The 16,480-nt window shown below is 37.3% G+C and overlaps 1 protein-coding gene across 2 annotated transcripts in view; it reads left to right on the forward strand.

Moving 5' to 3' along the window:
- PTPRB (protein tyrosine phosphatase receptor type B) overlaps positions 1–11,071 on the forward strand; it is an 85,364-nt gene extending 74,293 nt beyond the window's left edge. For both annotated transcript variants that reach the window (XM_039344477.1, XM_039344478.1), the window contains 11 exons: positions 121–201; positions 301–318; positions 418–499; positions 662–752; positions 1,106–1,182; positions 2,012–2,146; positions 5,456–5,578; positions 6,269–6,432; positions 6,923–7,058; positions 9,406–9,526; positions 10,708–11,071. In XM_039344477.1, the coding sequence (XP_039200411.1) occupies positions 121–201; positions 301–318; positions 418–499; positions 662–752; positions 1,106–1,182; positions 2,012–2,146; positions 5,456–5,578; positions 6,269–6,432; positions 6,923–7,058; positions 9,406–9,526; positions 10,708–10,730 (1,051 nt within the window). In that variant the 3' untranslated portion in view covers positions 10,731–11,071. The remainder of the gene's footprint in view (positions 1–120; positions 202–300; positions 319–417; positions 500–661; positions 753–1,105; positions 1,183–2,011; positions 2,147–5,455; positions 5,579–6,268; positions 6,433–6,922; positions 7,059–9,405; positions 9,527–10,707) is intronic.
- Positions 11,072–16,480: the final 5,409 nt, after the last annotated feature.

The following is a 16,480-nucleotide window of genomic DNA, read 5'->3' on the forward strand; positions in this document are numbered from 1 at the left end:
ATTTGTTTTCATTGTTTTTGTAACAGGAATTACAAAAGAAAACTCCTTTCCTGGTCAAACAAAATAATATTGTTTCTTTTAAGCATTAGATATAATCCTGATCAAATTCTTGTATTGCAGAAATGGCCATGAAGGAGCAACAGCAAAACTAAGCATTCGTAAACAAGCAACATCAGTTCATTTGAACTTGGGACAAAAAGGGTAAGGTCGACTACTTTGCATTTGCATACCATATGGATAGTATCTTCTACTTAATCAACAGCTGACCTATTATTATTTTCTTCCCCAAACATCTTAAAGGAACTGGAAAACATCCAGGTAAGAGCTGATACCAAGTCGCATAAGATAAGAACATTTTTTCATTGATTGTTGTTTCTTACCTTGCTAACAGATTTTTCTCCTCTTTGAATGTTTTAGCCTAATAAAAGTAAATCAGTTTGAAATTCACTTCACCAAACTTCAGGCAGATTCAAACTACCTCCTTTCTAAAGAATATGAGGTAAGGTCCATGTAGACTGGAAAAAACCTGCAATCATGTTCTATTCCCATTTAACCTTGGCTAGCAAATGTTGTAATATAGAAGGTGCTTATTAATACATATTATTTATTTATTTAGTCTTTGTATAATCTATTTACATCTCCTTTGTTTGATTTTCTATAGGATCTAAAGGATGTGGGTCGAAACCAATCATGTGACATAGCACTTCTGCCAGAGAACCGAGGGAAGAATCGGTATAATAATATATTACCCTGTAAGTTATCATATTGAATGTGAGCCATTTATTTTTTATATTCATGTGTCTTTTTAGCAAAAACAAGCGACATCCTATTACTAGAATTCAGTCATAATTGAAAATAGTATTTTATTTTGTATATTTTTAAAAATATTATACGTGGATCATTTAATATCTTGGGTGGAAGGTATGATTTCACTTCTAGTTAATGCAATCTCGACCTGATTTTTAATGTGTCTAGATGGAGGGTATTAATGCTGACTGGAAAAATAGTAAATATTTATTTCCATTTCTGTAGCCCATGAAAGTAAAGGAAATTAATAACTATATATAATGGTTCATATTTTTATTATAATAAATCCTTCTTATAGATGACACAACAAGAGTGAAACTTTCAAATGTAGATGATGACCCATGTTCTGACTATATCAATGCAAGCTACATCCCAGTAAGTGATCCATATTTCCTTTACATGGACTCTTTAAAAAGTTATTTGATAATCATCCAAAGAGAAGTTCTTATATCTTCCTGCCCATTTTTTAACTAATCAAATTCTTAACACTGTGCCAAATTAGTTTCCATAAAACTGAGATTCCATTATCACTAAAGACCATAAATTGATTTTTAAGCAGCATTAGAACCTACAGATGATAATTTGTCTGATGTAGCTACTTTAAATCCTTTAGAAATAGATATAGCAGATTATTACAGGCAGCATCACTATTTGAAGATATATTTGATTCAGAAAGCATATAGATCTATGAATTAAAAGAAAATGGTAATGATGCCATGTGAATATTCTTATATAGCTTCTATAATCTATAGTTAACTCAATCATAAGTGTTGGAAGTAATAGTAGGAATTAGACTCCAAATGTATCAGAAGGTACCAGCTTTAAAATGATATATACAGAATAGGAGCATTTTAGGAACCCATGAAATTGGAAGAACAGAGACTTAGCCTAGCAGGAACATTTTCCTCAGGAAAATCGAATCAATTGGCTTTGCTCATAATTTTGGCCAGGTTTTTTGGTTGTTGTTACTTTAGTTTTTGTATGTTATTGTATCGTTGATCCTGACTGATAGAAAGATGAAATTGCTTCTTTGAGACAAAGTAATCTTCATATGTGACATTTTAGTTCTTTTCAGCCTGATGACATCATGGACAATCCCTCTTCTTATTTTAAGTATGAATACTGTGCTTTAAAACCAAGAATAGGGAGTTATCTCCGGTTACTATGGCACTATCTGAACTAATCATAGCCTTTGAATCAACAGGGCAATAATTTCCGTAGGGAATACATTGCAACTCAAGGACCTTTGCCTGGCACAAAGGATGATTTCTGGAAAATGGCATGGGAACAGAATGTTCATAATGTTGTCATGGTAACCCAGTGTGTCGAGAAGGGCCGGGTGAGTGGTTTTCTTATTTGTTAATTACCTCACAAAAAGATTATATCATCTAGCACTGATAAAATGCCGATGATAGCATCCACAACAGAACTTGTTGCATATCACAGTGTAGTAGAAGCTTTATGATTTATGCAAAAAAGACACACATAAGAAATCCAGTTAGCTGTTTGCCTTGGGATCATTATTTATAGCCTTTTCACAAGCTTTTAGACCATCACCCAAACACATGCTCCATGTGAAAAGAAGGGAAACTTTTGATGTGGGGGGGGGGTTTCTAGTATTCAGTGGTACCAAACATTCATTTGTCACTAATGCACGCAATTCTTGTTTTCATAAAGTTCTACATAAAATGGATTACACAATGGATTACACCCAAATATTGCATGAATGAATTTTTTCACAGAAACATCCACCTATGGAATGGGACAAAGAAATAGCTTGCATTTTGTCCTTTCTTTCTGAGCCCCAATTGAATAGGTGTTGGATTGTTGAATGATCCAGTAAAAACCAGGGTGATGAAGGCAGATGTAGAAAGTTGATTATGCTCAGTTCTTGTTTTTTGTAGACAATTCCAGTCTTTACAAATAAAAGGAGCAAATCTGAATCTAAGCTATAATGTTGTGCAAAGTTGTTACCCACTCACAAAAATATTAACAGAAAAATGAAGGTTCATTAAGATTTGTCTATTTATTTACTTCAGTTTTTAAATGACTTTTCATTCATATGGTTATTAGTTGGTATTCAAGAATATGATCATTTTATCCATGTTGACATTAAGCTGGAAAGTATAATAAAGAGTTAACTCAATTAAAATGTGCAGATCTAGAAGAGACTATATTCTCAGATGTTAACTCATAAACAAGCAAAAGTTATTTAAAATGATAAAGATACACTAGTACCTTCTGTTGAGTTCAGAAAAGACCAGTGCCGAATGATGTTTCTTGCTGTATCAATTTCACTTGTGGCTAACATATTTTATTCTAGCTGAAGCTTCTTGGTTATTGTCAAAGCGTACATGAATCATATATGGTAGTAATGAAAAATTTAATAGAACATGAATTGTATTAGGTAAACATCATACAGAAAATATTACATTTTTAACTAGTCAAAGCTGATAAAGACCAGAATATTTCAGAAGCTTCCAAACATCAAAAGACAAGACTTGATTAAAAGACTTCCAGGCTATATATCTGTGCCTTTATTTAGAACAAGCTGTACAGATGCAGAACCCACCTATCACAAGATCTCCATCTGACTAGAATCAAGGCATGGTTTCTTGATCTAGTTCAATATCTGCACCACTTCATCTGACCCAAATAAGGACAAGTAGAACTGAGTGTTACTAATATATTAATGACCTTGGTTTAACACATTGCCTCTCATACGTCCTTAAAAACAAAAAAAATAAGATGATCAAGCAATGTTCCTTGCCTGTTTATCCCAATTTAACATAGCATTGGATACATTTGCCATAGGAAGACAGATTCTACTTGACTCCATGAAATGTTGGCAACAAATAACTGTGGCACTTATGGTGTGCACAAACTACAGATAGTCCTTGACTTACAACAGTTCATTTAGTGACCATTTGAAGTTACAATGGCACTGAAAAAAGAGACTTATGACCGTTTTTCACACTTGCATCCCCGTGGTCATGTGATTACACTACAGATACTTGGCAACTGACTCATATTTATGATAATTGCAGTGTCCTAGGGTCATGTGATTTCTTTTTGCAACCTTCTGACAAGCAAAATCAATGGGGAAGCCAAATTCATTCAACAACCGTCTTACTAATTTAACAACCGGACTGATTCATTTAACAGCTGTGGCAAAAAAGGTCATAAAATGGGGCAAAACTCCCTTAACAACTGTCTGGCTTAGCAAAAGAAATTTTGGGCTCAATTATGTTTGTAAGTCAAGGACTACCTGTAAACTGATAGTTGTACATAGCATATAGGATCAATCAAATCATCTGATACACAAAAACCTCTGCAAAGAGCAAAGCAGACCAGTTTGAAACAGAGAGGGTCTTTCTTGCCTTTTTACTGGTTTGAATTTAAATACAGAAAAGTATTGATTTAGACTTTTTTATTCCATCTTTAAGTATTATTTTTATAAATAACTTAAATTGGTGAACATACCTAATACTCCTTCTTCCTATTTTTCCCACAACAACCCTGTAAGGTGAGTTGGGCTGAGAGAGAGGGACTGGCACCCAGTCACCCAGCTGGCAATATACCAAGGCAGTACTAAAACTCACAGTCTTCTGGTTTCTAGCCTGATGCTTGTACATTCTTCTCTAGAATAGGAAAATCAGATTATAAACATCTGTATCTGGAAGTCTACAAAATTTGCTATAAAATTAAAGTATATTTTCATTGAGCCGAGGTGGCGCAGCAGTTAGAGTGCAGTACTGCAGGCCACTTTAGCTGACTGTGTTCAGCAGGTCAGCGGTTCAAATCTCACCGGCTCAAGGTTGACTCAGCCTTCCATCCTTCCGGGTAGGTAAAATGAGGACCCAGATTGTTGGGGGCAATGTAAATATATATATACATTGCTTACTGGTGTACACCGCTTAGAGAGTGCTTGCACTTAAAGCGGTATATAAGTCTCATAAATAAATAAATAAATTGATATATGCAAAGCAAATTGTTTTGTTTCAACAAAGAGATTTGGCCAAGGAGGTGATGTGATTCTCTTCATAGAAGTGAAGTGGTGCCATAATTCACCTTAGCAAACCCATTTGCATTGCCTCAAACTTCTTCAGTTCAGTGCTATGGGTGAAAGGTTCTTCCCCATTTCTGCAATCAGGCTCTGAACTTTTTCACTCAGCACTGGCCAAATATTCCCATGATGGCCTGAAGTATGCAACGAAACAGTCCAGCATGAAATATCTTTGATGTATGTTGTGATTACTCCAAACTGAGTGATTTTAACATGAGCTATGGCATAGTTCCACAGTATTTGCTAAAGATTCCCAAAAAGCTTTGACAGGCTTCAGAAAGTTCAAAGCCAGATAGCAGTTGGCAAACCCACTACATCTGCTGAAGCCACTCAACCTAGAAGTACCATAGCCAACTCTGAAGGAGAAGGCTGAAGGAGCACTGAAGCATAATAATGCAAAGTAACATGGTTGCTTCGACTTGCTGTTAAAAATGAGAAGGATATAGCACTGCTTTGAGAGGATGTTTTGCTCTAACCTCCTACAAAGTGGAGCATCCCTTTGAAGAATGGCACAGCTATTCAGCTGTATAGTGATAAATACAACTTTGTAATTTTAAAAGCAAACTTTTTTCAAATTTCTAGGTAAAATGTGATCATTATTGGCCCTTTGACCAGGATTCTTTATATTATGGTGACTTAATAGTCCAGATGCTATCTGAATCAGTCCTCCCAGAATGGACAATAAGAGAATTTAAGATTTCCAGCGTAAGTATTTCCAACTATTTAATCAAATTTTCAAAGAAGATATGCTATCTCATTTTATTGTTAAATGTGAAAGAAATAATGTATTAAGTGTGCAGCTCCATGCCTATTTAAGGTAACTCCTTCTTTGAATTGAGGTCAACTCCCAATATGTAGTCCATATAGATTTATGACATCAGTATGGTATGAAGTAGTCCATCACTTTTCCACATTTTTTTTCTTCCCACTCTGACTAATATCCCTGATATTTCCTAAAAGTCTCCACTTAACCAAACAACCTGTTCTAAACCTGCTTAACCAGCCAGCCAGATATATCCTTTAATCTAAAAACGGATCTCCAGCAAATCCATTTGAGTTTCCTTCTAAGGAGATTTATTGAATATTGTTCTGCTAATCTATTCTTATATACAATTCAATGATCTGAATTGATGGTGAATTGAAAAAATATTTCAATACCTTACTGGAGTGATAGCATGGATATTTCAAGAGATCTATCTGTCACTTATTTCTCAACATCTTTATACTTTATTATGCCTTAGAAATAATTGGAGGTTTTCATTTTACACCAGTAAAGCAGCCATTATGTACTCATACTTTATGAAAAACTTTTCTCCAAAACTTAGTACATATTCATGTGTTATATAGTGTCTGTTTCCCAGGCTAATTGTTATGTTTGTTCCATTGACTTGATAGGAAGAGCAGTTTGATTCTTCTAGACTTATTCGTCAATTCCACTACACTGTATGGCCAGACCATGGTGTACCAGAAACCACCCAGTCGCTCATTCAGTTTGTGAGGACTGTAAGAGATTATATCAATCGGACCCCTCAGGCTGGGCCAACCATAGTTCATTGCAGGTATGAGCTGCACAATAATATTTTCAAAAATGCACAGACCTTCATTTTAAAAAGTGATTTTGCTTCTTTCCAAAGGGTAACAGCAAATCTTGAATCATTCAATTTCATCCCTGAAATTGAAAAAATGAAAAGGAATATCAATCCTAGTTTAGCTTGAACTAATTTTCCATAAGACATTGGCAAAAAAAGGCATGGAGATATAAAATAGAATAGAGCTAGAAGGGACCTTAGAGGCCTTCTAATCCAACCCCTTGCTGAAGAGGCTAGTGACTGTCTAGCCTCTTTTTAAAAATCTCCAGTGATGGAGCGCCCATGATTTCTGGGGGCGAGCTATTTCATTGGTTAATTGTCCTCACTGTCAGGAAGTTTCTCCTTAATTCCAGGTTGCTTTTTCATATGTTTTAGTTTCCAGGCCTTTGATCATCTTAGTAGCTCTTCTCTGAATTTTTTCCATAATCTGAAGTGGCATTGTTCTTGTTTTCTCTTTCAGTGCTGGTGTTGGTCGAACCGGGACATTCATTGCACTGGACCGACTTCTTCAACAGTTGGACTCAAAGGATTCTGTGGATATTTATGGGGCAGTGTATGATCTTAGGCTTCACAGGGTTCACATGGTTCAAACAGAGGTAAACTTTAAAAACAGTGGTAAAATAGTATTAACAAGATAGCTAAAGATGTCCAGCTAACTATAACATTCAAATCTATAGTAGAAAACCAGTGTCCCCTTTCCTCCTTAATCCACAATCCCTAAGTCTCCACTTCTTTCCTACCATCATCTCACTATCTATCTTATCCTAAATTTTATGACCTACCATACGTTCTCTCAATCTTTCCTTTCTTCTTCTGTTATCTTCAGACTTCTGTCTCCCCTGCTCATATTTTCTTTCCCCCTTCCATCATCACCTCTGCTACCAGGCTTTTGTCCAATCAGCCTCTTCACAATTAATCATAATCCTTCCCCTTTTCCCATCAACAACATTCTTTTATTAATGCATATATTTATTGGATTTAGATTCTATCTTTCTGGACCACCGCCTACCAAAAGCAGTTCACAATATAATGTGCATAATTCTAGATGAATAAAACTCTAGTATGAGACTTGGATGAAGGCTTCCAACCTTCACCGTCTCCCATTCTTCCTCAAATCTGCATCTCCTCTGCTCTTTTTCTTTTAACTTGTGCCTCCTTCACCTGTTAGCCACGCAAATTGCTTTTTTTTCTCTTCTAATAGAAGCAATCCATAATTGCCTTGTTAAATATCTTTCATCCATTCTCTCTGACTCTGGGATCCTGCCTTTCCCAGTTTTCATGCATCAACAAATCCTGAGACTACCTGTAATATAGGAAAGGGCATTCTGGGATCCAAAGCTGCATGTGAACCCCAATTCCTTTTTTCCTGTGTGCTGCTAACTTTGAAGTTGCAATTGCCAAAAACTGGCCATACGGTTTCCTACAATTTTGAGGGTTAAGATATGGTGTTACAAAAAAACAACAGTGATATAGGTCAACTCGGTTGAGGAGTAGAAGAAAAGAAATCTGATCTTGGCCCTAATGGAAAATTCTACTCTTATTTCATCATTGCTAACAAAAGATTGTTGTGAATGCCTGGATTTCAAACCTACAAAACCTGTGACTTTATAATCAGTCCTGATACCAATCAGATGAGAGTTTATATAATGATGGCAATACTCTTCATGTTCTTCATCTTCTATGCCACGAGCCTCACTTAGAGTTATGATTTACAATTGCCTATATCTTCATTATTACAGATATGAATGCTTAATTGCTTAACTTAAGGAGTATGGCACCAATTTCACGCAAAATGCAGTTCTTTATAATGGGTGGAAGGATGCTAAAACCATTTTCACCAATTCTGGCATAAAGCCAAATTCACTATCCATTTGTATGATAATTTATAGACCCTCTAGAAATATTTCAGATAAATAAGCTGGGATTCTTTTTCCAATGAGTGAAATAGCATTGCTGTTTCGGGGTGTTGATCTTAGTAAAAGAAAGAGAGGCAATGTTTTCATTTCATTTGAATATGTTAAAATTGTTATCTGGTGACATTTTAGATCAAGTAGGATATCAAATAGATGAGAAGCTCATAGGTGTGAGCTTATTGCTTTAAAGCTGGGAGGTCATAATTCCACTTTAATGTGCTTGCTTGCTTGCTTGCTTGCTTGTTTGTTTGTTTGTTTGTTTGTTTATTTATTTATTTATTTAGTCTGGCCATAATTCATTTTTACATTTAAAAGAGGAGATCAATATACTTAGCAAGTTAAGCATGAATGGAAAACAAATGAGAAAGGAGATTGTTGTTTTAGTGTAACTTATTCTTAATTTATATATTAATAGAGATGGTATAATAACAACTTAGGTTTTGATTAATTTTTAAAACTATATTGAGAATTAAACATTAAACATGTTAGTACTAGAAAAATAACTTATTATTATCAAAGTGGAATAAGGAAACACAACTAGGGCCTTCCCACTTCTATATTTCTGAATCAAGATACCAGACTGCATTTTCTCCAATATACTAGGTTTTAAGTGGGGGGCACAATGGCTCAGCAGTTAAAGATGCTGAACTTGTCAGCAGGATAGCTGACAGACTGGGTTCAAGACTCGAGTGCCTGTACAGTAAGATGAGCTACCGTTACTTGGCCCAGCTCCTGTCCACTTAGAAGTTCAAAATCATGCAAATACAAGTACATTAACAGGTAGCACTTCAGTGAGAAGGTGACAGTGTCCCGTGCAACTTTGGCATATAGCTGTGCTGGCCACCTGACCACAGAAACCCTCAGCCAAGAAACAGAAATGAGCACCGGGTCCTAAAGTAGGACACGATTGGCAGGGAAACCTATACCTTTTTACTATGCTTTAAATATGTTGGAGATGAACTTGCTAACAGTTAAAAGATTTATAGGGGGAAAGACCTATTTTTTAATATGTATTTCCTCTTCATTGTAGTGTCAATATGTATATTTACATCAATGTGTGAGAGATGTCTTAAGAGCAAGAAAGCTACGCAGTGAGCAAGAAAATCCCTTGTTTCCAATATATGAAAATGTGAATCCAGAGTATCCCAGAGGTAAGAATGAATGTAATGAGCATTACAAATAGTCACACAATTACTCTTAATAAATAATTTCCATCAAAGCTTTATTTTAGTTACTTTGTCCCTTTGTCACTTTTCTTCCTGGTATCATTAACATTATTAAACTGATAACACCACATTTCTGTTTGTGTAAACATTCAACGGCAATCAACAATACAACAGTAAAATCAATTAAATCCAGTAACAGTGAAAAGGTTGGTTAAAGACATGTGTTGATACCATTTTCATAAATACTGGTTGAGTGGAAATCTGATCCACAAGCCTGGGTAGAGCTGAGAGTTTGTTCATTGTAAATTACAGGAATGTTCATTTGTCATGTCAAACAATTACCATAGACTGAGGAGGAAAGCTAGGCTTCTTGTGTTCTGTTTTTAATGCAGTGATATTCCACATTTTTGTATCTTACAAGTCCTCCTTTTTTGGAAATTATGTTGTATAAAAAAATCTGACATATTTACTTATACAAACATATCATCTGAACAGAAAACACTGATTTGCTTTTCTCTCTTTTCACACTTAAAATTTTGTTCCAGTGGGAAGGCATAAACAAAAGAATTAAAATTATTTCATTTTGCACCTTGCATGGGAGACCTAGATAATAATGAGCCCTGTAGTGTATTCACAATCTGTTTTATTAACAACCTGTACATCATCCAGGAACTTCTATTATTTTAGCCTTGTTGAGTTATACTGAGTTGTACTGAAGAGATTAATGAACTTTACAGAGAAAGAAACTGCTGTAAATTTGGTACTACTTTGTATTAAATCTCGTAATATATATTACACACAAATACACAGACATGTTTAACTCTCATGATTTTTCATTCTTTTTGTGATCAATTTAAAGTTTTTCAAAATTCTCTGTTACAGTTGCAATGCTCTATATTGTGATACAGTTCCAAGGAAATCTGTAAAAGAATCCCTTTTGCTGACTCCCTGCTTTTCTTGTAGTAGGAAAAAAAGTTGAACATTTTGTCTATTATTCTAAGATTGCTTTTTTACATACACATACAGTTCTATATTATTTATGGTGTCATATTATTTATATTTTACTATATACAATCATTACTATACTTTCATAAGAATATATTCCCTGGGTTACATTGAAAACCAATCTCTGTACTTTTCTAATTACAGTTTTCTTTTGGTTTCAGATGCTGTTTATTCAAGGCACTAAAGCTCAAACAGATTCCTGCTTTTTTGCAGTTCTATCTGTTAGGTTTTTTTTAATTAAGTTTTAAAAATATTTTATGCACTACAGGTGCCACATGTGTTTGAAATTGTGTATAATTTATTAGTCTGGTGATATTTTAAAATACATAATTTAAATATAATAAATATTGTTGTAGATAAATATTTTTTGATATGTAAATATGTTTTATCTATATTGTTTATATTATTCTTCAGATAATACTATTTTTCTATGTTAAAATTATTTTAATGAAATATTCCTTATAAACTATCTTATATGAAAAATGTATCAAGACTTATAAATGTGATTATTTTTTTCAAATTGTCCATTAAGCCTAAGGTATGATTCATATCTTGATCTATCCGCCTTTGTACACATGTGAAATACAAACTGCATATCCCAAGCTCTCCAAAAAAGTCAAGTGTCCTAGACTTCTGAAAATAACAGGTTTTGCCTTAATGACCTTACTGAGAGCCCACATAGTTGTAGAGCTAAGTATACTATTTACTTCAAGACCCAGTGTGAACCCTATCCCGATGAAAGACCTTCTAATATTGAGATGATGGAATCAGAGACCAGCCATTGCAGGGTGCAAAGATGTCCAACTGCCTTCGCAGTCTTTATTGCTTTTATACAGTTTTTCCAAGCAGCATAAGATAAAATAGCAACAGCATTTTTATTGGTGGATTCTCCTTGCCAATCCTTAAGAATATTCAAGCCAAGGGGCACCAGCCAGGGGCAGGGTTCTGCAACATCCTGGTGGTGTGAACTTGGTGAGATCATGTAGGTATTTGAGCCAAGGCAGTGTGCTGCACACGGCCTCTACATGACCTCTATCTCTACATCTCACTCTCTTTTGTTTTGTTAGACAAGGCATCGTTGTAAGAGAGGTTAGTGAAAGGATGAGTGACTGCGTATATGAGAAACAAAGTATAAATGCTTCCGATCTTGTAGCAGCTGCTGTAAAGTTAAAAACAAAGCCATGAGATTGGGGCCAATCCTGGGCGTAATGTAAGCACCTGGAAGATTAAAAATAAATTGACACACATAATGAGAGTCAGAGATTAAATTAAAAGGCTGTTGAGAAAAGGTGTGGAAAGCTAGAATAGCAGCAGATAATTCTGAACATTGTGGTGAGGATTGCACTGCAGTGTAGGACACTTTCCAGGTATCATCATGAGGATCCTTGTAAGCAATCGCTCTTCTCGTTCTCCCTCCATCGGAAAAAACAGTAGGCGCTTGCGGCAATGGAAAAGGAGAAAGCAGTGGGCGGACAGGAAAGGAAGAAGTCATTAAACAAGCAAGCCGAGGATCTTTAGGCAAATGATATGAAATACAGCTTATAAAATCAGTTAAAGAACACTGAAGAGATAAATTATTCTGAAAATAAAATTGAAAATCAGATTTTGGGATAGAAAAAACAATATTAATTAAATCGGTCCCATTTCGATGGCAAGCTCGAGTGCGTCCTAAGGTTATTATTTCAGCAACAGTCTGGATAAATGGCAAAACATTTTGGGATGGGATATGGGGTAAATAAAGCCATTCAATACAATATACTTTTTGCGCTTCTAATACAGCTAATACTCCTGTAGGTAGCTTACTAGTAGGAAATATCAAAAGAGTTAACTGACAATCGTTATGTGGAATTCGGTCCACAAATTGAGTACTCAAGATGCCATTAATTTGTTCAACCGTGGCAAGTGCTGCAAGTGGAACTATAATGAGATCTCCAGGCTGTTTTCCTTTGGTCAATAAGTCAAATAATGGACTAAGTAAATGTGTAGGTAAAGAAAAATATGGGCAAAACCAATTGAGGGTGCTCAGCAAATGCTGCAAATTGACCAATGAAATAACTTTGGGTAAGCTCACGCAAGGAAAAGCTGGAGCAGAATAACATTTTATGCCCTAAATAAAGAGAGGGAGAATGCAGCTGTATTTTTTCTGGGGAAATCTACAATCCATAGTTACCTAAATCATTTTGTATTTCTGAAAGCCAATTAGGTTGTATCTTTGGTGCTCCAATTAAAATATCATGCATATAATGATATACCAAAGCCAATGGATGACGTTTGCGAAAAGGGGCTAATGCTGCAGCAACATAAAGCTGACATAATGTGGGACTGTTCAGCATTCCCTGTGGCAAAACTGTCCAGTGATAATGTTTATTAGGTTCTGAATGATTCACTGCAGGCACAGCAAATGCAAACTTTTCCTGATCAGGGGGGCATAGAGGAATAGAGAAAAAACAATCCTTTAAGTCAATTACCATTACTTCATGATCTTGAGGAATCAAATTAGGGTTAGGCGTTCCACACTGCAAAGGGCCCATAGGTTGAATACAGGCATTAACGGCCCTAAGGTCGTGCAAGAAGCGCCACCTACCACTTTTCTTTTTTATGACAAAAACGGGTATTCCATGGACTAGTGGAAGGCACAACATGACCAGCAAGCAGCTGATCATTAACAAGCTGATGGAGAGCTGTCAATTTTTCATGTGACAAGGGCCATTGATCTATGCACACCGGCTCTACAACCAGCCAAGTCAAAGGGAGGGCAGTAATCTCAGTCTTCCAAAGTGAGGGTGGCACCCAACTTACTGAGCATGTCACGTCCCCAAAGGCTGACATGAATATCCAATATAAAGGGGCGGACCTGAATAACCAAATCTGAATTAGGCAAATGGGCTGAAAGAAATCATGCACTTTGACAAACCCCCCACACACACACACATGGACAGAGCTCAGTTGGCCAGGCGTCAGGCCACTGCTTGGCAGAAATCACTGAAACATGCGCTCCAGTGTCCAAAATTCCCTCAAAGGGCTTACCCTGCAGCACAATGATCTGACGGGGCCATTGAAATGTGATTGGGGTAGTGATGGCAGCTATTACAGAAGTGGCCAGGTTAGTAGAACCAAAGCCTCCTTCCCCTCTCTCCTTTAATTCTCCCCCTGCCGGGACAAAATAAGGCAAATGCAAGAGCTGAGCAGGGCTAGTGTAAATGGGCAAAATTTGAGGCAAGTTGGTCCACAATTGAACATAAATAATTCCAGTATACTCCGAATCTATCATCCCGAGGATAACAAAAATGCCTTTGTTACCCATGCTTGACCACAGAAGGACAAGCCCTACATAATTTTGTGGTAGGAGGCCTGATAAATGAGATGGAACTACTTAAACCTCCCCAGGAAATTTAAATTTCGCTTCCTCCTGCAGTATCAAATCAATACCGGCACTACCTCTTGTAGCTGCAGGAGTATTTTCTATTGTTGGTTTGTTGTCTCTGTTTGGACTGGGGCCAGAGACTGGCCCAGTTGGCTGTTTCCCGACTGACATTCACTTGCCCAATGATAACCCTTTTGACACTTTGGGCATTTTGTTTTTGCCTTTGATCCCAGATGGAAAGAGGGGCAAGATGCTGCAGACATACACCCCCCCGGCTTTCTACATTCTCTTTTAAAATGACCGGGTTTGCCACAGTTGTAACACTTTCCTTGAGGCTTGCTGCCTTGGGATAAAGCAGCTGCCAAGAAATTGGGTTTGGTAAGAGGCAATTCCTATATCTTGACATGCTCTAATCATATCTGCCAATTCAGGATCTTTCCCCAGACCAATAATTACCGTTCGACATTCAGAAGTGGCGTTGTCCTTTGCCAGCCTCATCAACAATTCCTGCTGAGCTTCAGGATTATCTATCTGCCTCTGTAAGGCATCCTGTAGTCTATTAACAAAATCAGGATACGGCTCAGTAGCCTTCTGCCTGATATTAGAGAAGGCTTGATGAGGCTTGCCAGAAACAGGCACTTTTCCAAAGGCTCTATAGGCACATTCAGAAGAAATCTGTAAAGTGGCAGCCGTTAGAACAACCTGTACATCAACTGGGGCAAAGGGGCCAGAACCATAGAATTGATCAGGAATAAAGACACACACACACACACACACACCCGAGTTAAGAGCACGCACAACACATTGATGTTTAAACTCGCTGTCCCAAATTACATATTGTGCTGGAGTAAGCAACATGCGAAAGATAGTTTTCCAATCTTCAGGTACTAAGATATGATTTCTCATAGTGGCTTCCAATAATCCCTGCACATAAGTGCTGCCCAACCCCATATCTCTAATTCCTTTTCTAAGTTCTGTTAAAATTGCATAGGACAAAGGGCGATATTCCACTATTTGGGATTTACTTGTCTTGTGGCGTGTACTGGACAGACAGAAAGCATATCATTAATTTCTTCTATATTTCCCCCCTCCCTTTTCTAATTTTTCCTCTAATATTTTCCTTATGGGGGTGTACGATGACTGGGACGAAGCAAAAGAATTAGCCTCTTCAGAAGGAGCTGAAGATCCAATTAGAGATGCTTTCGGAGGCACAATTTGTACTTGATCATAATCAGGCGGCGGGCTTGTAGTTAATTGTTGCCCTGCCGAAGCATCAGAGCCAAATTTTTCCACTGCTTGACGGCATTGATACCATCGATGTAATATCTGTACTGGAGCCCGGGGTTCAAGATGTAAAGTATGCCCTATCTTTTCCCAATCTCGTAAATGAAGCATCTCGTGCTCAGTGTTTCCCTATCTCCTCCCCCAGCTTCCTTATGTCTGCCTCAGGCACTGTCACGCCTGATTTATGTAACAGGAATCTGAGTTCCTGTACATGTTTCTGCTGGTGCTGAGATAGATTGCAACCCATACTTACCACTGAGGGGTCCCAGAGGATGAAGGTGCACCTAGGGGTCTGTTCCAGATGCTGGTAAGTATGTTGGCTGTTGCTTACCCATGGGGGGGGTCCCATCTGTCCCATCTGGGGTGCCAGCTGATGGAATCAGAGATCAGTCATTGCAGAGTGCAGAAATTATCTTACTTTCTTCGCAGTGTTTATTGTTCTTATACAGTTTTTCCAAGCAGCATAAAGTAACATAGCAACAGCATAGCAATGGCATTTTATTGGTAGATTCTCCTTGTCAATTCTTAAGAGTATCTCAGCCAGGGGCACCAACCAGGGGCAGTTTTCTGCTACATCCTGTTGGTGTGAACAGAATATCCCGTGCTCTGGATACCAGGGGCAGTGTATCCCTACCTCCTCAACCAGCTTCCTTATGTCTGCCTCAGGCGCCGTCATACCTGACTTGTGTAACAGGAATCAGAGTTCCTGTACATGTTTCTGCTGGTGTTGAGATAGATTGCAACCCATACTTACCACTGAGGGGTCCCAGAGGACGAAGGTGCACCTAGGGGTCTGTTCCAGATGCTGGTAAGTATGTTGGCTGTTTCTACCTATGGGGGGGTCCCATCTGGGGTGCCAGATGATGGAATCAGAGACCAATCATTGTAGGGTGCAAAGATGTCCGACTGCCTTTGCAATCTTTATTGCTTTTATACAGTTTTTCCAAGCAGTATAAGATAAAATAGCAACAGCATTTTTATTGGTGGATTCTCCTTGCCAATCCTTAAGAATATTCAAGCCAAGGGGCACCAGCCAGGGGCAGTGTTCTGCAACATCCTGGTGGTGTGAACTTGGTGAGATCATGTAGGTATTTGAGCCAAGGCGGTGTTCTGCACACGGCCTCTACATGACCTCTATCTCTACATTGAGAGGGTTTCTTCAACCTAAGGAAAATTTAAAAGCTGTTGTTCATCATCTGTAAGTATTCTGAAAAAGTTTTGTAGGCAGAAAAAAAATTAACAACAGCCATTTTATGATTTTAAAGCATCCATTGCAAATTGGGTGT

The sequence above is a fragment of the Crotalus tigris genome, unplaced genomic scaffold, assembly GCF_016545835.1.
Source record: "Crotalus tigris isolate CLP2741 ecotype Arizona unplaced genomic scaffold, ASM1654583v1 scf7180000017916.3911339, whole genome shotgun sequence".
Classification (NCBI taxonomy): Eukaryota; Metazoa; Chordata; class Lepidosauria; order Squamata; family Viperidae; genus Crotalus; species Crotalus tigris.